This window comes from Belonocnema kinseyi, chromosome 2 (assembly GCF_010883055.1).
Source record: "Belonocnema kinseyi isolate 2016_QV_RU_SX_M_011 chromosome 2, B_treatae_v1, whole genome shotgun sequence".
Taxonomy (NCBI): domain Eukaryota; kingdom Metazoa; phylum Arthropoda; class Insecta; order Hymenoptera; family Cynipidae; genus Belonocnema; species Belonocnema kinseyi.
Window position 1 is genome coordinate 167,996,103 of NC_046658.1, and position 22,783 is coordinate 168,018,885.

At 28.1% G+C, this 22,783-nt stretch overlaps 1 protein-coding gene across 2 annotated transcripts in view; it reads left to right on the plus strand.

Moving 5' to 3' along the window:
• LOC117167301 (HEAT repeat-containing protein 1 homolog) overlaps positions 1 to 22,783 on the plus strand; it is a 50,863-nt gene that overhangs the window by 7,632 nt on the left and 20,448 nt on the right. For both annotated transcript variants that reach the window (XM_033352134.1, XM_033352133.1), the window contains exons 3-6: positions 3,012 to 3,306; positions 8,787 to 13,239; positions 15,663 to 15,980; positions 20,626 to 21,080. In XM_033352134.1, coding sequence (XP_033208025.1) covers positions 3,012 to 3,306; positions 8,787 to 13,239; positions 15,663 to 15,980; positions 20,626 to 21,080 — 5,521 coding nt within the window. The remainder of the gene's footprint in view (positions 1 to 3,011; positions 3,307 to 8,786; positions 13,240 to 15,662; positions 15,981 to 20,625; positions 21,081 to 22,783) is intronic.

The window sequence follows — 22,783 nt, forward strand, 5'->3', positions numbered from 1 at the left end:
CCTTTTTCATCCCCTTCTATATTCCCGTTTAAGATATACCATCCCAACTCCTCCAAGCTCTTTAACAACTTTTTTCCCTCCCCATTTAGTACCTTATCTTTGTTAAAAGTTGGTTCTTTTGGTTAGAAAATTCGACATTATGTACTGAAAATTCATCTTTTCAAAATTTAAAAATATTATATTTATTATTAAATTTAGTTTTTTATATTTGCCTAAGAACTAAACTGTTTTCTTGGAAATTCGTCTCTTTTTATTGAAATTTCCAATATTTAGTTGAAAATTCATCTTTTTCATTGAAAATTATCTTTTTTGTTAAAAATTCGACCATTTGGTAGAAAATTTCTATTTTTAGGTTGAAAATTCAATTCTTTTCTTAAAAATTAAAAAAATTTTAAATTTACTTTTTTATACTTTATTTTATTATTACATTTCTTTATTTAATTAACTTCTTTATTAATTTTTTTAATCTTATTAATGTTATTAATTATTTAAATTAAAATGAAAAAAATTAATTCTTTATGTAAATTGAAAATTCGTCCTTTGGGTTAGAAAATGCGGGCTTTTGGATTGAAAATTCATCTTTTGGGGTGGAAAAGCCATCCTTTTTCTTTTTGAAATTTATCTTTCTTTGCTGTAAATTAACTTATTTGTTGAAAATTTAAGTAATTTGTTGAAAATTCAACTTTTTTTGGAAATTCGTCTCTTTTGATTGAAAGTTCAACTGTTTGGTTGAAGTTTAATTTTTTTTCTTACAAAATTCGAGCATTTGGTTGAAAATTCATCTTTTTAGTTTGAAAATTCAATTATTTTGTGCAAAATTGATCTTTTTTGGTCGAAAATTCAACTGCTTTAATGAAAATTGGTGAAAAATCAAACTTATTATCCTTTTCTTAGAATAAATTATAAATTATGTATTATAAATTTCTCTGATTTAAAAATAATCCAAGTTGAAAAATTTCAGAGTCTAGAAAGAAATATTTTTAATCCAGATTTGGAATTCTTCAAGTAGAATAACTATTTTAAATACTTGTTTGAAATTGTAATTGTCAGAAAATTTTTCTGTACCTGGAAAAACCTCGAAATGTTAGGTTATTTCTTTTTAAAGCCAGGAAATTTTTCGAGAGCGTGCTTAGAATTTTTTATTTGCAAAATTATTATTTTAGTTGAAAATGCAACAATTTTGTTGAAAATTAACTTTTTTTAAATAAAAATTAACTTATTTTAACTGAAAATTTCACGATTCCAATTAAAAAATTAATTATTTTCGTTGAGAAATTGTTTCAAAATTAATTTTTGTTCTAAAAATTAAAATAATCCTTTTGAATATTCCATCATCTTAATTGAGAATTCATTTCTTTGGTTGAAAATTAACTATTCAATTTTTGTTTAAAACTTTTTTTTAGTAGAAAATTCATGTATTTGGTTGTGAATTCATCATTTTACTTGAAAATTGTATCTCTTTGTTGAAAATAGAACCATTTTATAAAAAGTTCTGTGATTTTGATTGAAAATTAACATTTTTTAACTGAAAATTTAACGATTTCAAAAAAAGTTCACTATTCCGTTGAAAATTGGTTTGAAATTTAATTTTTTAAATTAAAATTAAAAAATTCCAGTTGGATATTCCAGCATTTTAGTTAAAAACTGATCGCATTAGTTGAAAATTGATTTTTGTAACTTAAAGTTAACTATTCAATTTTTGGTTGAAAATTTATCTTTTTTGCCTTAAATTTATGCATTTGATCATGAATTGTGCCTTTTTGGTTGAAAATTAATCTTCTGGATTGAAAGTTCAACTTCTTGGTGGAAATTTGAACTCTTTTCTTAAAAATTCAGTTTTTGTTTGAAGATTCAATTTTGATTGAAATTTTATTTCTTTGGTGGAAAATTAAATTATTTTTACTAAAAATTTAATTATTCCAGTTACAAAATTCACTATTTCGTTAAATAATTGTTTCAAAATTAGTTTTTGTTCTAAAAATTTAAATAGTCCTTTTGAATATTCCATCATCTTAATTGAGAATTCATTTCTTTGGTCGAAAATTAATTTTTATAACTGAAACTTTAACTATTCAATTTTTGCTTACAATTTTTTTTAGTTGAAAATTCATGTATTTGGTTGGAAATTCTTCATTTTGTTAGAAAATCAATCTTCTCGATTGGAAATTTAACTGCTTCCTTAAAAGTCGAAATATTTTGATTAAAAATGTATCTCCTTGGTTGAAAATTGAACTATTTTATAGAAAGTTCTTTGATTTTGATTAAAAATTAGTATCTTTTAACTGAAATTTTAACGATTTCAGCTGAAAAGTTAATTATTTTGTTGAAAAATTGTTTGACAATTAATTTTTTTAATACAAATTCAAATATTTTGGTGTAATATTCCACCATCTTAGTTGAGAACTTATCTCTTTGGTTGGAAATCAATTTTTTCAACTAAAATATTACCTATTCAATTTTTTGTTGAAAATTTATCTTTTTAGTTGAAAATGCATCTGTGTATTTTAATGTGAATTCCTTCTTTTTGGTAGAAAATTAATCTTCTTGATTAAAAATTCAACTACTTGATTGAGAGTTAAACTAATTTGTTGAAAATGCATTTTATTAGTTAAAGATCCATCTCTGGTTGAAAATTGAACTATTATGTTGATAATTCGTTTTTGTTGGAAATCAATTTTTGAACTGCAAATTTAATGCCATTTTTGTGGACTTTTTTCGAAATTCCATGGGACTTTTTATAAAATCTTCTGCTCCTAAAATGTCAAATAACTATTATTTGACCAGAAATTTGGACTGAAATAAATATTTTCCAAAAAATATATTATTGCCTCTTTAAAAAAGGGATTAAAATTAATTTTGATTCTATTTTTCCTTTTTTTTATGAATCTTTCTGTGGTTTGAGGCTGTGTACGCATTAATTCTTCCTTAAATAAAAAATTCGCGACAAAAATATTGATAATATTTAAATTTGAAAAATACTGGTTCTAAGATTGCATCACTGATTATTTTAGGACAAAGTGGATTAAAGGAATTAATAAAACGATGCAGCCTCTTCGAAGAATTCGAAGGGACTTTATTTGCCCATAGTTCTGTGAACTTGGAGCGTTCTATGAGGGAAGCAAAATTTAACGAGAAACTAAATGCAAATATCGAGAAATTTTTGATATTTCTCTCACCTCACTTTCTACTGGAGTACGCGCGCAAGGCTTTGGAATGGCTGATTTGCAGATTCTACATTCATCAGTACAACAAAGATCAATATCTCCTCTTAATTCTACCTTACTATGAAACTCATTCCTTTGCAAGGTATCTATTTATTCATCTATTATTAAAGAAAAAATCCTTTTTAATAATAATTTATTGATTATATTTTGTTTGTTAATTTTAACTTTTAATTATATTTCAATTTTATTTTTATCTATTATTAAAGGAAAATTAATTTCTTACAATTAATTTATGGATTATATTTTGTTTTTTAATTTTGATCTTTTTAAATTTTAAATTATATTTTTCTAACTATATTTTTTTGTATTAAAGGAGACTTAATTTTTTATGATTAATTTATTAGGTACATTTTAATATCAAATTCAGATATATTTTCAAAACAATAGTTTAATTTTCAAGCAAAACGATGAATTAATTACTATAATGATCAATATTTGATTGCAATACTTGAATTTTTCCGCAAAAAAAAATTAATTTTCAAATAAGAAGATTAATTTTCTAAGCCAAAATGGTCCAAACTTGGTCCAAAAAATTAACTAGAAATGATAATTTAAAATTATACAAATTTATAATATTTTTAAATTTAAACGAAATTAGTTGAAACTAATTTTATAGAAAAATAATAATAATATTTTTAATAAATAAAATTAATACTCTTTTCTCAGAAATTCATCTTTTTGCTTAAAATTTATCTATTCTAGATAAAGATTCATCATATTCGTTGAAAATTCAAGTTTTTTTATTAAAAATTCTATTTTTGTTTGTTTGAAAAATCACATTTTTGCTTAGAAAATGAATCTTCTTGTTTAGTAATTAATTCATCGTTTCACTTGAAAATTAAACTATTTGGTTAACAGTTAAATTAAATTTATCTTAAAAATAAATCTGTTTTTTTTTTCGTGAAAAAATCATTTTTTAACTGTAAATTTGAGTATTCCATTTTTGGTAGAAAACTGATCTTTTTTATTTCAAAATTCAGCTATTTCTTTGAAAATTGATCTTTTTTATTCGGAAATTCAATTTTTTTATCAAGAATTAAAGTATTATTTTTTTAAATCGTCTTTGTATTAGAAAATTCGTCATTTTTCTTAAAAATAATACTACTTGGTTCCAAATTGAAGTATTTTCTTAAAAATTCATCTATTCTAGATAAAGATTTATAATTTTAGTTAGAAATTCATTACTTTAGTTGAAAATTGCTATTTTCTAGTTGGAAATTCAACTTTGTTGGTAAAAATTCATATATTCTTTTAAAAAATCGTGTTTTTTTAAAATTAATCTTATTGCTTGAAATTTTTTTTTGCTGAAAAATTCAAGTATTGCAATTAGATTTTGAGCATTTTAGTTATTTTTTTTTTTTTGCTTGAAAATCAAACTAGTTGCTTAAAATTTAAATTAAATTTGTCTTAAAAATAAATCAGTTTTTTGTGTGAAAAAATAATTTCTAACTGACAATTTAAATATTCCATTTTTGGTAGAAAACTGATATTTTTTATTTCAAAATTCAGCTATTTGTTTGAAAATAAATCTTTTTCAGTTGAAAATTGAACCTTTTGATTAAGAAATTGAGAAAAAAGTGCTCAAAATTTTTTGTAAAATAATTTCCAACCAAAAGAAAAGCATCTGTACACAAAAAATAAAAAATTTCCAAAATTTTTAATCAACTTTGCCAGTGGCTAAACATTTAAAAATAAAATGTATTCGTAATTCTGTAAAAAGATCTTTGGTTAAAAAATTATCTTTTTAAGTTTAAAAATTCAACTATTTCTTTGAAAGTTTATGGAATTCGTCGAAAATTTGTCTTTTTAGTTTGAAAATTCAACTATTTGGTTAAAAATTTATGTATTTTGTTAGGAATTCGCCTTTTTTTGCAAAAAAATTAATCCTGAAAGTTCAACATTTTTGTTGAAAATTTGTCTTTTTTGGTAGAAAATTAATCTTCTTGTTTGAAAATTAACTATTTCGTCAAAAATTTAGGTTTTTTATTGAGAATTCGTCTTTTTTAGTAAAAAAAATTAACCTTTTTGTTGTTGAAAATTCAATTAATTTTTCATTATATTTTAATTATATTTTTATCTATTATCTAATCATTTTAAATCTTTGGTTGAAAAATTATCTTTTTAAGTTTAAAAATTCAACATATTTTGTTGAGAATTCGCCTTTGTCATTGAAAAAATTAATCTTCTTGTTTGCAATTTTTCTTTTAAGTTAAAAATTATCAGTTTGCTAAAAAAATTCAACATTTTTGCTGAAAAAATCATCTTTTTTGGTAAAAAAATTAATCCTGTTAGTTGAAAATGAACTATTTGATTAAAAATTGACATGTTTTGTCTAGAATTCGTCATTTGTATTACAAAAAAATTATCATCCTGGTTAAAATTCTTCTTTTTGGTTGAAAATTCGTCTTTTTGGTTGAAAATTCGTCTTTTCTGTTGAAAATTCAATTGATTTTCAATTACATTTTAATCATATTTTTATTAACGTGGCCACTGGCGAGGTATTGAAAAAAAAGTATTCATGATACCACAAAGAAACTTGTTAGTGCCAATCAATCTAGTAATTTTAAATCTTTGGTATAAAATTATTTTTCTTTGTTGGAAATTCAATTATTTCGTTAAAAATTGATGAATTTCTTTTAGAATATGCTTTTTTCAGTAAAAAAAAAAAATTAATCTTCTTGGTTGAAAATGAACTATTTGGTTAAAATTGATATAATTTGTCGAGAATTCACCTTTTTTACTAAACAAAAATATTTTTGGTTAAAAATTCTTCTTTTTGATTAAAACTCAAAAGATTCGTTGAAAGTTCTACTTTTTTTTTTTTTAATTTGTCTTTTTTGGTAGAAAATTAATCTTGTTTGAAATTTTTTCTTTTTTTAGTTTAGTTAAATAGAGCTATTTATTAACTATTTATATACAACTATATATTTAGTAGAACTATTTGGTTACAAAATTGACATATTTTGTTGAGAATTCGCTTTTTTTATTTAAAAACAAATTAATCTTTGTGAAAAATTCTTTTTGTGGAAAATTCGTCTTTTATATAGATAATTGATCTTCTCGGTTGAAAATTTATCACAGTTTGGTTAGAAATGTATCTATTATTTTTAGAATTCGCTTTTTTACTGAAAAAATTATCTCCTTGGTTGAAAATTTTTCTTTTTTGTTTGAAAATTGAACATTTTGATCGGAAATTCATTTTTTTATTGAAAATAAAGCAATTTCACTAAAATTGGCATTGGTAAGGAACAACAATTATTTCTCCTTATAAACAACAATTTGTTAGTTCCCAAAAGTTAAATTACGAATTTTTTACAAGCCAAAGTTCTATGTATTCAGGTATTAATTAAAATGTTTGTTTCTATCTTGACTGAAATACTTTTTTCGTCTGAAAATTAATTTATTTTCGTAGAAGTTTAGTATTTTTTACTTAAAAATGCAACTATTTAGTTAAAAACTAATCTGTTTGAATAAAAAATACACTTTTTCGTTAAAAATTCATCCTTTTTGGTTGAAAACTTAACGATTTCATTTATGGTCGAAACTTGATCTCTTTAGTTGAAAATAAGACAACTTGGTTCAAAATTGAACTGTTTTCTTAAAAATTCATCTTTTTGCTTAAAATTCATTTATTCTAGATGAAGATTGATCATTTTAGTTGGAAATTCATTAGTTTCGTTAAAAATTCAACTGGTTCGTTTAAAATTGATCTTTTTTAGTTGAAAATTCAATCTTTTGCTTCACAATTATTATTATTATTATTATTATTTTTTTTGAAAAATCGATTTTTTTGTAGAAAATTAATTTTGTTGTTTAAAAATTCATTTTTTTCTGAAAAATTGAAGTATTACAATTAAATATTGATCATTTCAGTAATTAATTTATATTTTTGCTTAAAAATCAAACTGGTTGAAAGTTCAATAACATTTTTCTTAAAAATAAATCTATTTTTTTTGTGGAAAAATAATCTTTCACCTCAATATTTAAATATTACAGTTTTAGTAGAAAACTGATCTTTCTTAGTTCAAAATTCAGTTATTTTTGTGAAAATTGATGTTTTTTCAGTTGAAAATTCATTTTTTTGCTGAAAAATTCAAATTTTGATAATTTTAGTAATTAATTTTTTTTATTGAAAATAAAACTAGTTGGTTGAAAGTTAAATTAAATTTAGCTTAAAAATAAATATGTTTCTTTTTTGTGTGGAAAAATAATTTTTTTAACAGTAAATCGTCTTTGTGTTAAAAAATTCATCTTTTTTGTTGAGAATTGGTATTTTTCAGTTGAAAATTATACTTTTTTGTTAAAATTTCATATTTATTTATTTGAAAAATCGCCTTTTTTCTCAGAAAATTCATTTTTTTTACTTGAAAATCGAACTAGCTGGTTAAAAGTTGAACTAAATTTATCTTATAAATAAACATTTGGAGGGGGGGGGGGGATAATTTTTAACTGAAAATTTAAATATTACATTTTTGGTAGAAAACTGATATTTTTTAGTTTAAAATTCAGCTGTTTGTTTGAAAATTGATCTTTTTCAGTTAAATTCAGTTTAAAAAATTAAACTTTTTTTGTTGAAATTTCAACTATTTGGCTAAAAATTCATCAATCTTTAAAAAAAATCCAAATTCCTACTTGAAAAGTTCGGAATTTGAAGCATTTTAACCCTCAAAGTGCATACATGGTAAAAATCACGGTAAATTGAATCGTGGGTGTTTCACACCCGAGCGTATTTAATCATGTATTGTTTAACCCCTATTGAATATTTTGTCACAATAAAATTATTCGATATAGTTTGAGGTATATTTTATAAGGTAGAGTTGATTTTATAGCCATTTATTTATTTTAAGTTTCTTAAACAAATTATTGACAAAAAGTGAAAAAATGGGATTTTTACTTAAAAATTCATAACTCACGCAATTTTAATTATTTGAACCTGAAAATTTATGACTATACTTTTGAAATAGTGTACTTTCATTAAAAAAAAACGACGTTTTTAACTGCACTTTCAGCAGCTGCTTTATATGAGTTTGAAAATTTATTGGAGTATCGGACACCCACAATGCACTTTAAGTGTTAGATTTAATTCAATATAGTAACAACATTATTTTACCTAAATATGCACTGAATTTTAAGTAAAAGTAGGTCAAATAAATATTTGTTTGATTTGTTCAAATTCATGGACATTAGAGACAAGTTCAAGAAATGATAATTTATGTTTTTTGTATTATTTAATTATTTATTTAATATATCGTACTAAAATATGTGGACACCCTGATATTAATTGAATCAAAGTTACTTTTTCGAATGAAAAAAAAAACTAGTGAAATTGTATACATGCTCTGAGCGGATTCTTAAAAAAAAAAAGCGAAACCTGCAATTTTTAGGGCGTTTTTTTTCTAGGATTTGAATAAAATAGACACTCTACAATGTTATGTCTTATGTCTTGAAATAATGTCCGGGAACTTGACATACTTTATCATTTCTGCATTTTCTTTCTATTGTAAATTCGATTCAGAATAGGCCCTGTTTAAAGGTATCTCAGCAACAGAAACTTATTTTCAGAGCTCTGCAATTGGTAGATCTGTCAGATCCGAGTGACAAATGGCATTGGTTAAAGCCAGTTCAAAAAGCCGGACAACCACTCGCTTCCATAACTTTAGTCAATCGAATCACCTCAGACAATGGTTTCCTAAAACTGATATGCAATCATGTGATTAATGCTACAAAAGCGTGCCGACCCGAAGCCACTAGTTTAGGAACATTGTACAATTTTTACACCTCTGGTCTCGTAAAAGCAATTCATCGACTGAATAATATCACCGATGTTCAGATAAATCACATGTTGCCAGCTCTCATTAGTGGATTGTCAAGTCCAATCGTAGACTTTGCAGCGAGCAATTACATAATTATTTCAATACTGAACACCAAAGTCAAACTGAGAGACGAAACTATCGATTTTCTGCTCTGCAAGTCTGTCAAAAGACCCAGTCATCGACTGCATTACGAAGTTCTTCTTTTATTAGTTTCCCTCTACAATGCAGCCACCAATCCCGTCACGATAATGTCGGAAAAGCTGCTTATCCGTTTATCGAATCTATCCTGGTTTACGAAAACACTCATTCAGGTGAAATCTGCCGGGGTTCAAACTTCGAAATTCACCGGTCTTTTTCTCGAAAATGCTGTTAGATACATTCTGATCAATCCCGCGAAATCTGAAAGCGTTCAGAGTATTGTCAATGATATTTTGGTAGAAGTTCGTTTGAATGATGACGAAGTTGATTTGTTTTTGACCGGTATATTAAAGAACAATCTGATCTCGCTCGTGGAATCGGAGGAGTCGAAGCTATTTCTCATCTGTTTGTTCAAGTCTCTTGAGAAGAGTTATCCAACGAAATTTGATGATTATCTGAAGAAAATTATGTACGCGAGTGAAAATGATGAAGAGGCGAAGACAACACTGAAGTTTCTGATGTCCTGGCATGTCGAGGCACGGGATTCGGAAGGTTCTCTCGAGGTTTTGAATTCCCTGACTCACGCGAGTTCCGAGCAACGAATCCTCGCTCTGAGGGTGATTTCGGAAAATCGAATAAAGATTTCCGAGAGTTTTAAGGAGATGGTGAACCGAGCCTTGATGGCGCGATTCAACGATGATGAGGACAGTGTGATCGCAGCGCTGCTGACCTTTCCCACCTCTCGTTTAAAAGAACTTTTTCCCGCTGATGCTTTGATCGATAAACTGACAATTCTCGTGTCAAATCACAATGACATCAATCGAAAAATCATTGCCGAACCTGCCCTGAAAATTCTTTTGGAAATGTGTGACGGAAATGATGCGAGTGTATTCCTCGTGACACTTCCTTATTTATTCCCGATGAAAAACGAGGATGTAGGAATAGCGCTCGAGATTCTGGATTCGAATTTCGGTAGAGGAAACAAGTTTATGTCAACGCTGAAACGAGATCTCGGGGCGAATTTAAAAACAGCAAAAAGCGCGGCTAAAGAGAGAAAGGATCTTACAGACATTGCTGAGTGGTTTGTGCAAACGGTTTTCTCGAGTCTTCTCAAGAAGGATTTACTGCCACCGACCGATATTATCATCAGTATAATGAAACAGCAAATGGCACATGGCGACGCTTCCTTTATACTTTTCAATTTGATATTCCTCGGATCCACTTGTCGAGTTCCCGCGGGTTCTTTGTCCTTCCAGGTAGTCAGAGAGGCGATAGAACTGGCAGCGGAAATTATCAAGAGTTACAAAAACGTTCGACTCTTGCCCGGCACTGATCAGTTTGTTGTTGAAAAAATGCATGAGGCGCTTCGTTTCACCACTAAGGGAATTCTACCTTTACAGGTTGGAACTCACGTCTTGGAAAAGGCTCACCGATGTTTGGATTTGAAGGCTGAAACCTTTATGTTCGATTTTGAAAAAGATCCGGAGAGAAGTCAGTTGATTCTCAAGTTGATTGAAATCCTCTTCGAGGGGATGAACGACAAGGATACAAAGTCTCATTACGAATGGTGCTTGAAGATTTTCATCGAGAGGCACTTCAAGAAGTTGGAAGGGATTCTACGATTTTTATCCCAGCTTTTTAACGAACCTGTGCAAACCCAGACGTCTCAACGTTCTCTCGAAATCACTCTAAAACTTTTGAACAATTGCAAATCGTTCCGGTGGGACACAATTGATAAAGTTTTGACACCCAATTTTCTCTTCACAGATAAAATTTTCGTCAGCAATTTGCTGATCAGTTTGACATCGAAAGTTGATAGTTGCCGAGAAGTTGCTGTTAATATTTTGAAGGCTTTGATCATCAAAAACGAGTCACAGATTACCAAAGCTTCAGATGAAGGCTTCTTCACTTTGTTGCAAGAATTGGCGGAAACAAGCCTGGAAATAAGCATGGATGCTGATCAGTTGCCTCTGGCTCTTTATCTGAAGCTTTCTCCGGATCCTGATGTTGGAATATTATTGAAAGGTGTGCGTCTAAAAGAAAATTTAAAAGTCGCTCGAGAACTTCTTTTTGAAATAATTGGGGACGAAAACGTCCCTCTTCATGTAGTTTCACAACTTCTCGAGGTTTTAACGCATGTGAATGGACCATCGATTCTCAAGCAATTGGCACCTCTAGGTCTCACATTTTTGAAAAAAGTCATCACACAACCGGAAAATAAATACGTCAGTATTGGTCTAACGAATATCCTTCAAAGAATTAATAGTAGTACAGTGACGGCTTTACAAAGTGCAGAGGTCTGGAAATTATTTGAGGTCAGTATTTCCGATGACACGCCCCAGAAATTGATCAACAACACAGTCAAATCTCCAAGTGTCGTTTTAATCAAGCAGATTGACGAGACTTTCTTTGAAAATCTCGGAAATGTTTCGCACCAGTTGCAGAAAAAAGTCTTCTCGAAATTGGTCGACGTGATTACGGACTCGGAAAACAGCGGTGTGTGTTCAATAGGTAGCAAATCATTGCAGAAAATTCGAATCAAGGCGCAATTTATCGTTGATGAGTTGAAACTCATGACACAGTCCGTCTCGAATAATAATCAGGGAAGTGCTACAAAACCGCGGAAGAAATTGGGTAGAATGTCGGTTCTACCAAGTCCGGAAATAATAAACACTCATGAGTGGAAACGAGGAATAAACTTGCTAGAATTTATCAAAACGGAGAATAATATTCTCAATGAGGAAATTCTGATTCCAACTCTTTTTGATCTTCTTCGCACCTGTCTCGGTTTTGAGATTCAGGATCCGGTGGAATATACCAATCAACTCTTGCTATCGGCCCTCCATCTTTTGGTGAGCAAATCTCTGCCGATTCGAGGAGCCCATTTGCACATTGCTCTAATTGCCCAGTGCATCCGGATATCTAGAAATCCTCAGACTCATTATTACGCGTTGTTGCTCCTGGTCGAATTGTTCAAAGTCGCTGATACTCAGAGTGCTCTGAACAGTATCATGCCGATCTTTACCTTTGTGGGAAGCTCAATTTTAAGACAGGAAGATGCCTATTCGATTCAGATTACCTCGAAGACTATCGAGACGATTATTCCGATTGTGAATGCAGCCAATGATGAGAATCAAGCCTGTGAAATTTTGCGACTCTTTATCACTTCTCTGCCGGATATTCCCGAGCACAGGAGAGTAACCATTTTTGTGAAGCTTTTGCAGCTCATGGAGAACTATCTTCATCTTTATTATTTGCTAACTTTTGAAAGTCACGTTTTGTCGCAGAGTAATGCAACTCCGGCACAAAAAGCGCAAAGAACTCCAACCCAGAAGGTGGAATTTGCTCTGCAGATTTGTCAGGAATTCCCACCAAAGAAGGTGATTAATGTTTGTGTGAAACTGGTGCAGTTTCTGAAGTCTCTTCCGATCGAGATTGATGAAGAGAATAAATCAAGGAAGGGAAAGTTCAAGAGCAATCATATTTTCAATGTGGAGAAGAATTCGCCGAAACAGTTGAGACATTATAAATACACGATTGTCCAGTTTCTCAGTGAACTTTTGTCCAGGGCGGAGTTTATTAATAGAGTCGCGGAACTGGATGTTGAGACTATGAGTGAAATTATGACTGATTTTGATCAGTTGATTGTGGAGCTGGTTCTGGTGATTGAGAGCGCTTCGAAAAGTGTGGATATTCATCAAGGCAAGCCAAAGGCGAAGTACTGGAAGGTATTGCTCAGACATTTGTATGACATTTTGGATTTGGTGAATAGTCTTTTGCCGAATAAGGCTTTTATTGAGAGTATCAAGAGGCTGATTGATCATGAACTTTTGAGTGTGAGAAGGAAAGCTTTGGAGTTGCTGAATGCGAGGTTGCAGCAGAGGAACTTTGGAGAGTGTGATCATGAGGATTTGTTAAGTTTGATGGATTTGTTTACGAATGTTCTGAAGGGTCCTAATAAGCTCGTGAATCAGGAGATTGAGATCATTCAACAAACGGTGCTGATTAGTATCAAGTTGTTGGCAAAGTTCTTGGCTGCTGAACATCCGGAGAATTTCAAGCCGGTGAGTTTTTTTTAGAGTTCTTATTTATTTTTTAGGAAACAAATCTATCTGTATCTCTCTTAGTTCTTCCATTCACCATTTCCCCTATTCCATTTTCCCTTTCTCATTCCCATTTACCTTTTCCTTTCCACTTCTCCCGTTTAAACCGTTCTCGTTTCCCCCTTCCTTTTTCATGATTCTCCTTTCCCTCTTCACCCTTTCCCATTCTGTTCACCCTTTCTTATATTTCCCTTCCATTTTCCTTTCCCAATCCCCTTTCCTGTTTCCTTTCCCATTTTCCCTTTCCTTTTCCCGTTTCCTGTACCCTTTTTCCTATTTTCCCCTTTGATTTTTCCCATTTCCGCCTTTCCCTTCCCCTTTTCCTTTCCCCTTTCCTTTTTCACCATTTCCGGTTCCTCATTTTTTCCTTCCCTTTTCCTTTCTCCCATTCCCTTCTTCTGTTTCGCTTTTCCCTTCCCCTTTTAACCTTTATGCTTCCATCCTTTCTCCCTTCCCTTCAACCTTTTTCTCTTTTTCTTATTTCCCCCTTTCCCATTTTCTTTTCCCCTTACCGTTTCACCCATTCCCCTTCCTTATTTTCCCCTTCACTCTTCCTTTTCCCCTTTTTCCCCCTTTCCATTTCCCCCCTTTCCATTTCCCCCCTTTCTCATTTTCCCTTTTCCTTTTTTCCATGTTCTTTTCCCCTTTCTCCGGTTCCCCCTTTTCCCTTTCCCTTTTATCCCTTTCGGTTTCTCATTTTCTTTTTCCGTTTCCCCCCTTCTTCATTTTCCCGTTCTCTGTACCATCCTTATTTGTTTTGGTTTCCCCTTTCCCCTTTGATTTTTCCTTTTCCCTTTTAAGTCGGTTCCCTTTCGCGTTTTCCCTTTTCCTAATTCAACTTTCCCTTCCCATCCTTCCCCTTCCCTTTTACCCTGTCTTATTTCCCCTATTGCATTTTCCTTTCCCTTTCCCAATCAACTTAAACGTTTCCTTTCCCCTTTCCCCATCAACTTAACGGTTTCCTTTACTATTTTCACTTCCTCCTTTTCTTTTCCCCATTTCCCTTTACTGTTTCCCCTTTCCCATCCCGCCATTTTCCCTTTCCCCGTTCATATATTTCTTCGATCTCTGTACCCTTTTTATTTTTCCTATGCTCCACTTTCCACTTTGATTTTTCCCATTTTCGCCTTTTCCTTTCCCCTTTCCCTTTTCACCATTTCCGGTTCCTCATTTTTTCCTTCCCTTTTCCTTTCTCCCAATCCCTTCTTCTGTTTTGCTTTTCCCTTTCCCTTTTAACCTTTATGTTTCCATCCTTTCTCCCTTCCCTTCAACCTTTTTCTCTTTTTCTTATTTCTCCCTTTCCCATTTTCTTTTCCCCTTACCGTTTTCACCTATTCCCCTTCCTCATTTTCCCCTTCACGTTTCCTTTTTCCCTTTCTCCCCGTTCCCTTTTTTCCCCGTTCCCTTTTTTCCCCTTTCCATTTTCACCCTTTCTCATTTTTCCTTTTCCCATGTTCTTTCCCCTTTCTCTGTTTCCCCCTTTCATCCCTTCCGGTTTCTCATTTTCTTCTTCCCTTTCCCCCTTTCTTTATTTTCCCGTTCTCTGTACCATTTTTATTTGTTCTGATTTCCCATTTCCCCTTTTATTTTTCCTTTTCTCTTTTAAGTCGTTCCCCTTTCGAGTTTACCCTTTTCCTAATTCCACTTTCCCTTCTCACCCTTCCCCTTCCCTTTTACTCTGTCTTATTTCCCCTATTGCATTTTCCTTTCCCCTTTCCCAATCAACTTAAACGTTTCCTTTCCCCTTCCCCAATCAAATTAACGGTTTCCTTTACTATTTTCACTTTCCCCTTTTCTTTTCCCCACATTCGTTTACCGGTTCCCCTTTCCCATCCCGCCATTTTCCCTTTCCCCGTTAATTTATTTCTTCGGTCTCTGTACCCTTTTTCTTTTTCCTATGCTCCCCTTTCCCCTTTGATTTTTCCCATTTCCGCCTTTTCCTTTCCCCTTTCCCTTTTCACCATTTCCGGTTCCGCATTTTTTCAGGAACATATAAAACAACTTCAAGTAATGATTGCGAGATCTTCAAAATATATTTTCACACAAATTTTTTTAGAAAAGATTCCGTGAATATTTCTTATTATTTATTTCAATGTTAATTATCCTATATTTGTTTGCTAAATAATTACTTTATATAAAGAAAATGTTCTATGATCTCAAAAAAAATATATGAAATTCATTATACGAGAATTATTATTAATGATTTCCTCATAGTTTTTGTGAGGGCAACTTGCAATTTTATATGAAAGTCCTTTTCGATTTTTTTCGCTCTTAGTTTTTTTTTTTTTTTTGTTAATTTATTTTTCCTTGTTGTTTTTGAAATAATGCGTATTTAAAGAAATAATATAATATTATTTAATAAATCTTTGAATTTACTGAACAAGATTCTCGAGTTGACAACCGAGTTGGTGAAAAAGAGAAATGGGCCAGTCTTGGGAAGTGCAACTGCATGTCTGGGTGAATTATGCAGTTCGATGAGAATACACGCAATTCATTCTCTCAACAAATTCTTCCCCGCGATTCTTCGTTTAGTGGAGAAACAAACGTACCAGGAGGTTCCTGACGTTATAATGATCAGTGTCGTCAGCGCTCTTCAAAAAATAATCGAGACGATGGCCAACTTTATGTCTCCTTACCTGGACCAACTACTTTTTGAACTCTCCAGGCTTAATTCCCTTTACACCGACTCTGAAAATCCAAAGGTAATCCAATTTTACTGTTAGCGTGAAATTTTTTGTTTTGTCTTTAGCAATTTTTAAATTAAAATACATATAAAATTTGTAGCTATAGAAAATTCCCTTAAAATTTAATTATTTTTCTTCAAAATAACCGGTTTTCGGTGACAAAGTTTAACAGAACCTTAAATTGTTGCTAAATTTTTTATCTTTTTTTGAAATCTCGTTGAAATATGAACCAATACATTTTTTGTTGAGAATTTATCGTTTTTTTTTTTGAAATCAAATGGCTTAGTTAAAAATGGAAATACTGTAATCGAAATTCATTTTTTCGGTGGATGATTTTTCAATTTAGTTGCAAACACTTTTTTCTCAAAATTTAATTATTTTGTTGAAATTTTTTTTATTTATAATTTAACGATTCAGTTTTAAATTGAAAATGTATGTGTATTAGGTGAAAATTCAACTATTTGTGTTGAAAATTCTTATTTTTTGTCAGAAAAATAGTCTCATTAGCTAAAATTACATATTTTTGGATAAAAATTAATTTTCGTTATTGCAAATTGACCTATTTTTTTTAAATTTCGTAATTTTTTGGACAGTTTACCTTCGTCAGTTGGAAATTAAACTACTATTTGGTTGAAAATTTCAAAATTTTTTTGAAAATTCTTTTTTTTTGTGGAATTCAACTTTTTTTAAAATATTTTTTGGTTGAAATATCAAAAGTTACATTCTTCTTTGAAAATTCATCTTTTTCTGGTTATTAATGATTAATTTGCAAACTCTTTTTTTCACAATTTAACTATTTGGTTGAAAATTATATTTTGTTTATTAAAAATTAATTTTTTTAAATGAAAATTTAATTATTTCATGCTTGATTGCAAGTTTATCTTCTTCAGTTGAAAATTCGACTACTTGGTACAAAATTTATTTTGTTACAAAAAATTTAAGTGTTCTGTTTTGAATTCAAAATGTATCTGTTTTAGATTATATTTAACTATTTTGTTGAAAATTCTTATTTTTTAATAGAAAAGTTGTTGAAAATTGACCTATTTTGTTAAAATTTCGTTTCGTTTTTTTTTTAATGTAACCGTTTTTAGATTAAAATTAAAATATTTTTTGGTGGAAACATCGAATATTATATTTTTAGTTGAGAATTTATCTTATTCTAGTTGGAAATTAAACTACTTAGTTAAAAGTGGAACTGCTTTCGGTTGATGATTCATCACTTAAGTTGCAAAACATTTTTTGTTTTTGCTCAAAATTTAACTATTTTGTTGAAAATTATATTTTTTTACTTCATCTGTTTCGTTGAAAATTTATTTATTTTTTCATAGAAAATTAATTGTATCTGTTTTAGTAGTTGAAAGTTAATATTCTTGAAAAAAAAAATAATTTTTTGGTTGAAAGTTGACCTATCTTGTTGAAAAAATTTGTTTCGTTTTTGTTGAAAATAAATTTTTTAATTTAAAATTTGTCTTATACATGTTTGCATGAAAATTTACTTTCTTCGGTTGGAAATTCAACAATTTGGTTCAAAATTCCTTAATTTTATGAATAATTAATCTTTTTTGGTAGAAAAATAAACTTTTTGATTAAAAATTCATCTGCTTCATTAAAAATTTGTTTTATTCTGTTGGAAATTAATTTTCTACTGAAAATTAAAATATTCTATTTTAAGTTGAAAATTCGTCTCTTTTTTGTAGAAAAGTAGTCTCATGAGTATAAACTTCACATTTTTCGATAAAAATTAATTTTATTGTTTAAAAATTGACGTATTTTGTTGAAAAATTTATTTTTTTTTAGTTGAAAATTTAGTTTTCTGAATAAAAATTTAAGTATTCTATTTTTGATAAAAAATTTATTTTCTTGAGTCCAAAATTTAACTATTTGTTTATCAGTTAATTTTTTGGTTTGAAGTTTCATCAATTTAGTTGAAGTTCATTTCTTTGTTGAAAATTTCATTTTTTTTACTTCATATATACTTATAATATAATTTTTTAAAACATGTTTCGTTAGGAATTTACCTGTTTTTTCGTGAAAATCTAACTAGTTACGGTTAAAAGCTAAAATTTTTTGTTAAAAATTAATTTTGCTGTTGGAAGATTTATAATTTTCATTGAAAATTAATCTCTTTTTAGAAATATAACTAGTTTTTAAAAAAATGACTTTTTATAGTTCAAAATTCAACAACTTGAATGAAAATATATTGAATATATTGTATATTCATAATTTTATTTGAAAATTCATCTTTTAGGATAGAAATAAATTTACTTGGTTAAAAATTATACTCCTTTGTTAAAAATTAATTCATTTTATTGGATGAAAGGGAATTTCTTTACCGAAAATTTAACTATTTTCTAAAAATGTGATGCTTTTAGCAAAAATTAAATTTTAAATGGGAAATTTATTCTATTTTCGGTTGAAGTTTTATTCGTCTCTATTCTATCAAATTAATCTTATTAGTTGAAAATTAATCTTTCAGGCTGGAAATAAATTAACTTAGTAAAAAAATAAACTCTTTTGTTGCAAATCAATTTTTTTTTATTGAAGATTTATCATTTTAATTAAAAATACATTTCTTTGGTTGAAAAATGTGCTGTTTGATTGAAAATTTGTTTTTCTTTTGGATGAAAATGAATTTTTTTTTACCGAAAAATTAACTATATTATTCAAAATTTGTTTCTTTTTTCGTTGAAAATAATTTTTTTTGTTCTTAAACTGACAATGAAAATACCATTCCAGTTGAATATTCCTTAATTTTAGTTGAAAATTCATTTTTTTTTATTGATCGTTCATTTTTTCACTCAAAATTGATTTGTTCAATTTTTGGTTCAAGATTGATATTTTTTAGTTGAAAATTCGTCTTTTTTATTTAACATTAATTTTTTTAACTTAAAACTTAATTATTTAAGGTTTGGTTGACAATTTATATTTTTTAGTAAACATTATTTTTGTTGTTGAAAGTGATTCATTGTTTTAGTTGATTAATTCCTTACCGAAAAGGACTAATTTTTAAAACAAAAAATACATTTTTTCATTTTGCATTTGAAATTAAATGCAAGTGTTTGTTTGAAAAAATTTGTTTTTGATTAAAAACTTATTTAGTTAAAAAATCAAGTAACTAACGGAGGGTTTAACTGCTATTTCAAAAATTAATTTTCTTTTTTGGTTGAAGATTCATGATTTTAGTTCAAAATTTACTTGTTTGTTTCAAAATTTAACTATTTTGTTAAAAGTTCATTTTCTTTTTTGTCAAAAATTACTTTGAATTTTCGTCTTTTTAAATTAAAAATTGAAGTATTATGTCAAAAATTCATGTATTTTGTTTGAAAAGTTGTATTTTTCGGTAGAAAATTAATATTTTTGTTCGAAAATTAATCTTATTATTTAAAAATTCAAATTTGTTGGTTTTAAATTAAAGTATTCCGGTTAAATATTCCTCATTTTAGTTAAAAATTCCTCTTTTTGGTATTTATAAAATTCAACAGTTTCAGTTAAAGATTTATCATTTTATTTTAAAATTCATCAGTTTAGTTAAAAGTGAATTATTTTTTACTAAAAATGTAACTATTTTTTTTTTAATTCATTTTTTTCTAGTTCGAAATGTATTTATTTATTCATTTCACTTAAAAATTCATTTATTTCTTTGAAAATTGAGATATTTAATTAAAAAATCTACTTTTGTGGTAGAAAATAAATTTTTTGCTTTGCAAATTAATTTTCTCGTTTAAAAATAATTTTTTTTGGTTGAAAATTTAAGTATTTCGGTTAAATATTCATAATTTTAGTTGAAAATTCATCTTTTCGGTCAGAAATAAATCTTTGGCTGAAAATTATTATTTTTTTAATGAAGATTAATTATTTTACATAAAAATTCATTTCTTTGGTTGAGAAATGAGCGATTAAAATGAAAACTTGTTTCTTCATTCGATAAAAAGGAATTTTTGTACCGAAAATTTAACTATATTATTAAAAATTTGTTTCCTTTTTTATTAAAAATAATTTTTTCTTAAATTCAAAATACTATTCCAGTTCAATATTCCATAATTTCAGTTAAAGATTCATTGTTTTACTTGGAAACTAATTTTTTTGGTTTAAAATTCAACTATTCAAAATGAGATTTTATCATTTTAGTTGAAAATTCATCAGTTCAAAATTCGACTATTTGGTTAAAAATTTGTCTCCTTTGATTGAAAATTTAATTATTTTGTTTAAATTCATATATTTTGTTGAAAAATGGTATTTTTTTGGTAGAAAATTAATATTTTTGTTTAAAAATTAATCCTATTATTTAAAAATTCATTTTTTTGTTTACAAAATTAATGATTACAGTTAAATATTCATAATTCCCGTTCATTTATTTTTCAAGTTTTGACTCTCTTGTGTTATGAGATTTTTAAAATGAACGTCCTGATTTAATATAAATGTTTGCGTTTTGCAACAGTGCCAGTAGAAACCTGAAAATGACCGGGAATTTGAAATCGTCCTCTGAATCGCCACCCTGGAATGTCTTTCTAATAAAATTGTAAAATTTTCAACAAAATAATAAAATTTGTAACTAAAAAGATTAATAATCAGGAAAAAGGTTTTTGCGAATTTGCAAAAATTGCGTGTTTGACTGTTAAGTAATTTAAGTGCGGTCTCTAATTGACCTGAAATTCTTCAACAGATCGGCATAGTCGTCTCCAGATTAAGAGCAACCGGAAATAAACTCGCAAGCTCCGTTCCTCTTCGAGTTTTATTACCAGCCGTAAAAAATACCTACGACGAACTCTTAACGAAAAAATCCTACAAGTACATCGCTCCTCTATTAAATATTTTTGGCGAATCTTTTGCAAATCTGCAGTCTTCAGATTTGAATGCCGCCTTGCCGAATCTGATCGGATTTTTCTTGAATGTTCTGGAATTTCGAGAGCAGGTTGGAAAATGCGAGAAAATGGAGGTGGATGGGGAGGAAGGTGTTCTTTTGAGTGACATAAAGGTCGTGGAAGAGAGTGCGAGCAAAACAATAGTCGCACTGATTTTAAAATTGAGTGAAGACACCTTCAGGCCTTTCTATTATCGATTGTACGATTGGGCGGCCAGAAATCCACAGCACAAGCAACGAAACATCACCTTTTACAGGTAAGAAAAAGGAATTGTCCTTGAATTTTTGGTTCTTGAAACCTTGAAAGTTTGGAAATCTGTTTGAATTTTTTTTTTGACGAGAACCTTAAATTTGAAATTCTTTGCTATTAAAACAGTTATTTTTATTAAAATGTCCAGGATGATTTTAATATTTTAGTCTTGTTGAGGAAGAAACATTTTGTTTAGAAAAAAACTTGAACAGTTTTTTTTTTATTTTTTAGGATAAAATTTATCCTTTTTTTTTATTACAGAATAAATAAAGAGATTTCAGGGCATTTTTTGTAGACTGTACTCGTTAGTTTATAGATTGTAATGCATATTGTGAATAATTCTGTAAGTTTTTTTTTCCCCCCGCGAATATAAAGTATACATTTTTTTGTGATATTCAATTCAGGAATTATAAAAATTATTAGTTGAAAATTTCAATGTTAATTCAGGTCACGGATTCCAAAGATTTCAATTATTTCACAAAGATTTTTAAACTTTTAAAACAGGTTAAGGATTTTAAATATTTAAATATTACCAGATTTCAAAGATTTTAATGATTTTAAATTTATACAAAAGATTTCACAAATATTTCAAAGAATTCATAAGGATTTCAAAAGATTTCAAGGATTTTAAAGAGGTTACATTAAACCAGATTTCCAAGATTTTAAATTATTTAAAAAAGTTTCAATAAATTTGAGAAGATTTCAAAAGATTTTGATGAATTCAAACGAACACAATGCATTTCACAAACAAAAATGAAAGAAAGATTTCAAAGATTTCATAAAGATTTCAAATTTGTTTAGAAGATTTAAAAACATTTCACAACGATTTCAAATATTTTAATGATTTTAAATAAATACAAAAGATTTTACAAATATTTCAAAGATTTCATAAGGATTTGAAAAGATTTTAAGAATTAAAAAAATGTCAATAAGGTACATTACATCAGAATTCAAAGAGTTTAAACAATTTTAAGAAGTTTCAATACATTTGAGAAGATTTCATAAGATTTTAATGATTTCAAACGAACACAAAATATTTCACAAACAAAAATGAAGGAAAGATTTCAAAAGATTTTACAAAGATTTCAAAGATTTTAATGATTTTAAATAAACACAAAAGATGTCACAAAAATGTGAAAGAATTTATAAGGATTTCAAAACATTTCACAAAGATTTTAAAGATTTTACCAAAATTTTAAAGATTTTAATGTATTTCACAAAGATTTTAATTGATTTACAATTCCTTTAAAACATTTAAAAACATTTCACAACAATTTCAGATAGTTTAATGATTTTAAATAAATACAAAGATTTCACAAATATTGCAAAGAATTCATAAGAGTTTCAAAATATTTCACAACGATTTTAAACGATTTCAAATTTCTTTAAAAGATTTGAAAACACTTCATAACGGTTTAGAATATTGTAATGCTTTTAAATCAATAAAAAAGATTTCACAAATATTTTAAAGAATGCATGAGGATTTCAAAAATTTCAAAAGATTTTAAAGAGTGTATATAAGGATTTCAAAACATTTCACAAAGATTTCAAAGATTTTATCAAAATTTTAAAGATTTTAACATATTTCACAAAGATTTCAAAGATTTGAAATCTTTGTGAAATATATTTTTAAAGATTTTCAATAAATACAAAACATTTCACAAAAATATAAAAGAATTTATAAGGATTTCAAAAATTTCAAAAGATTTT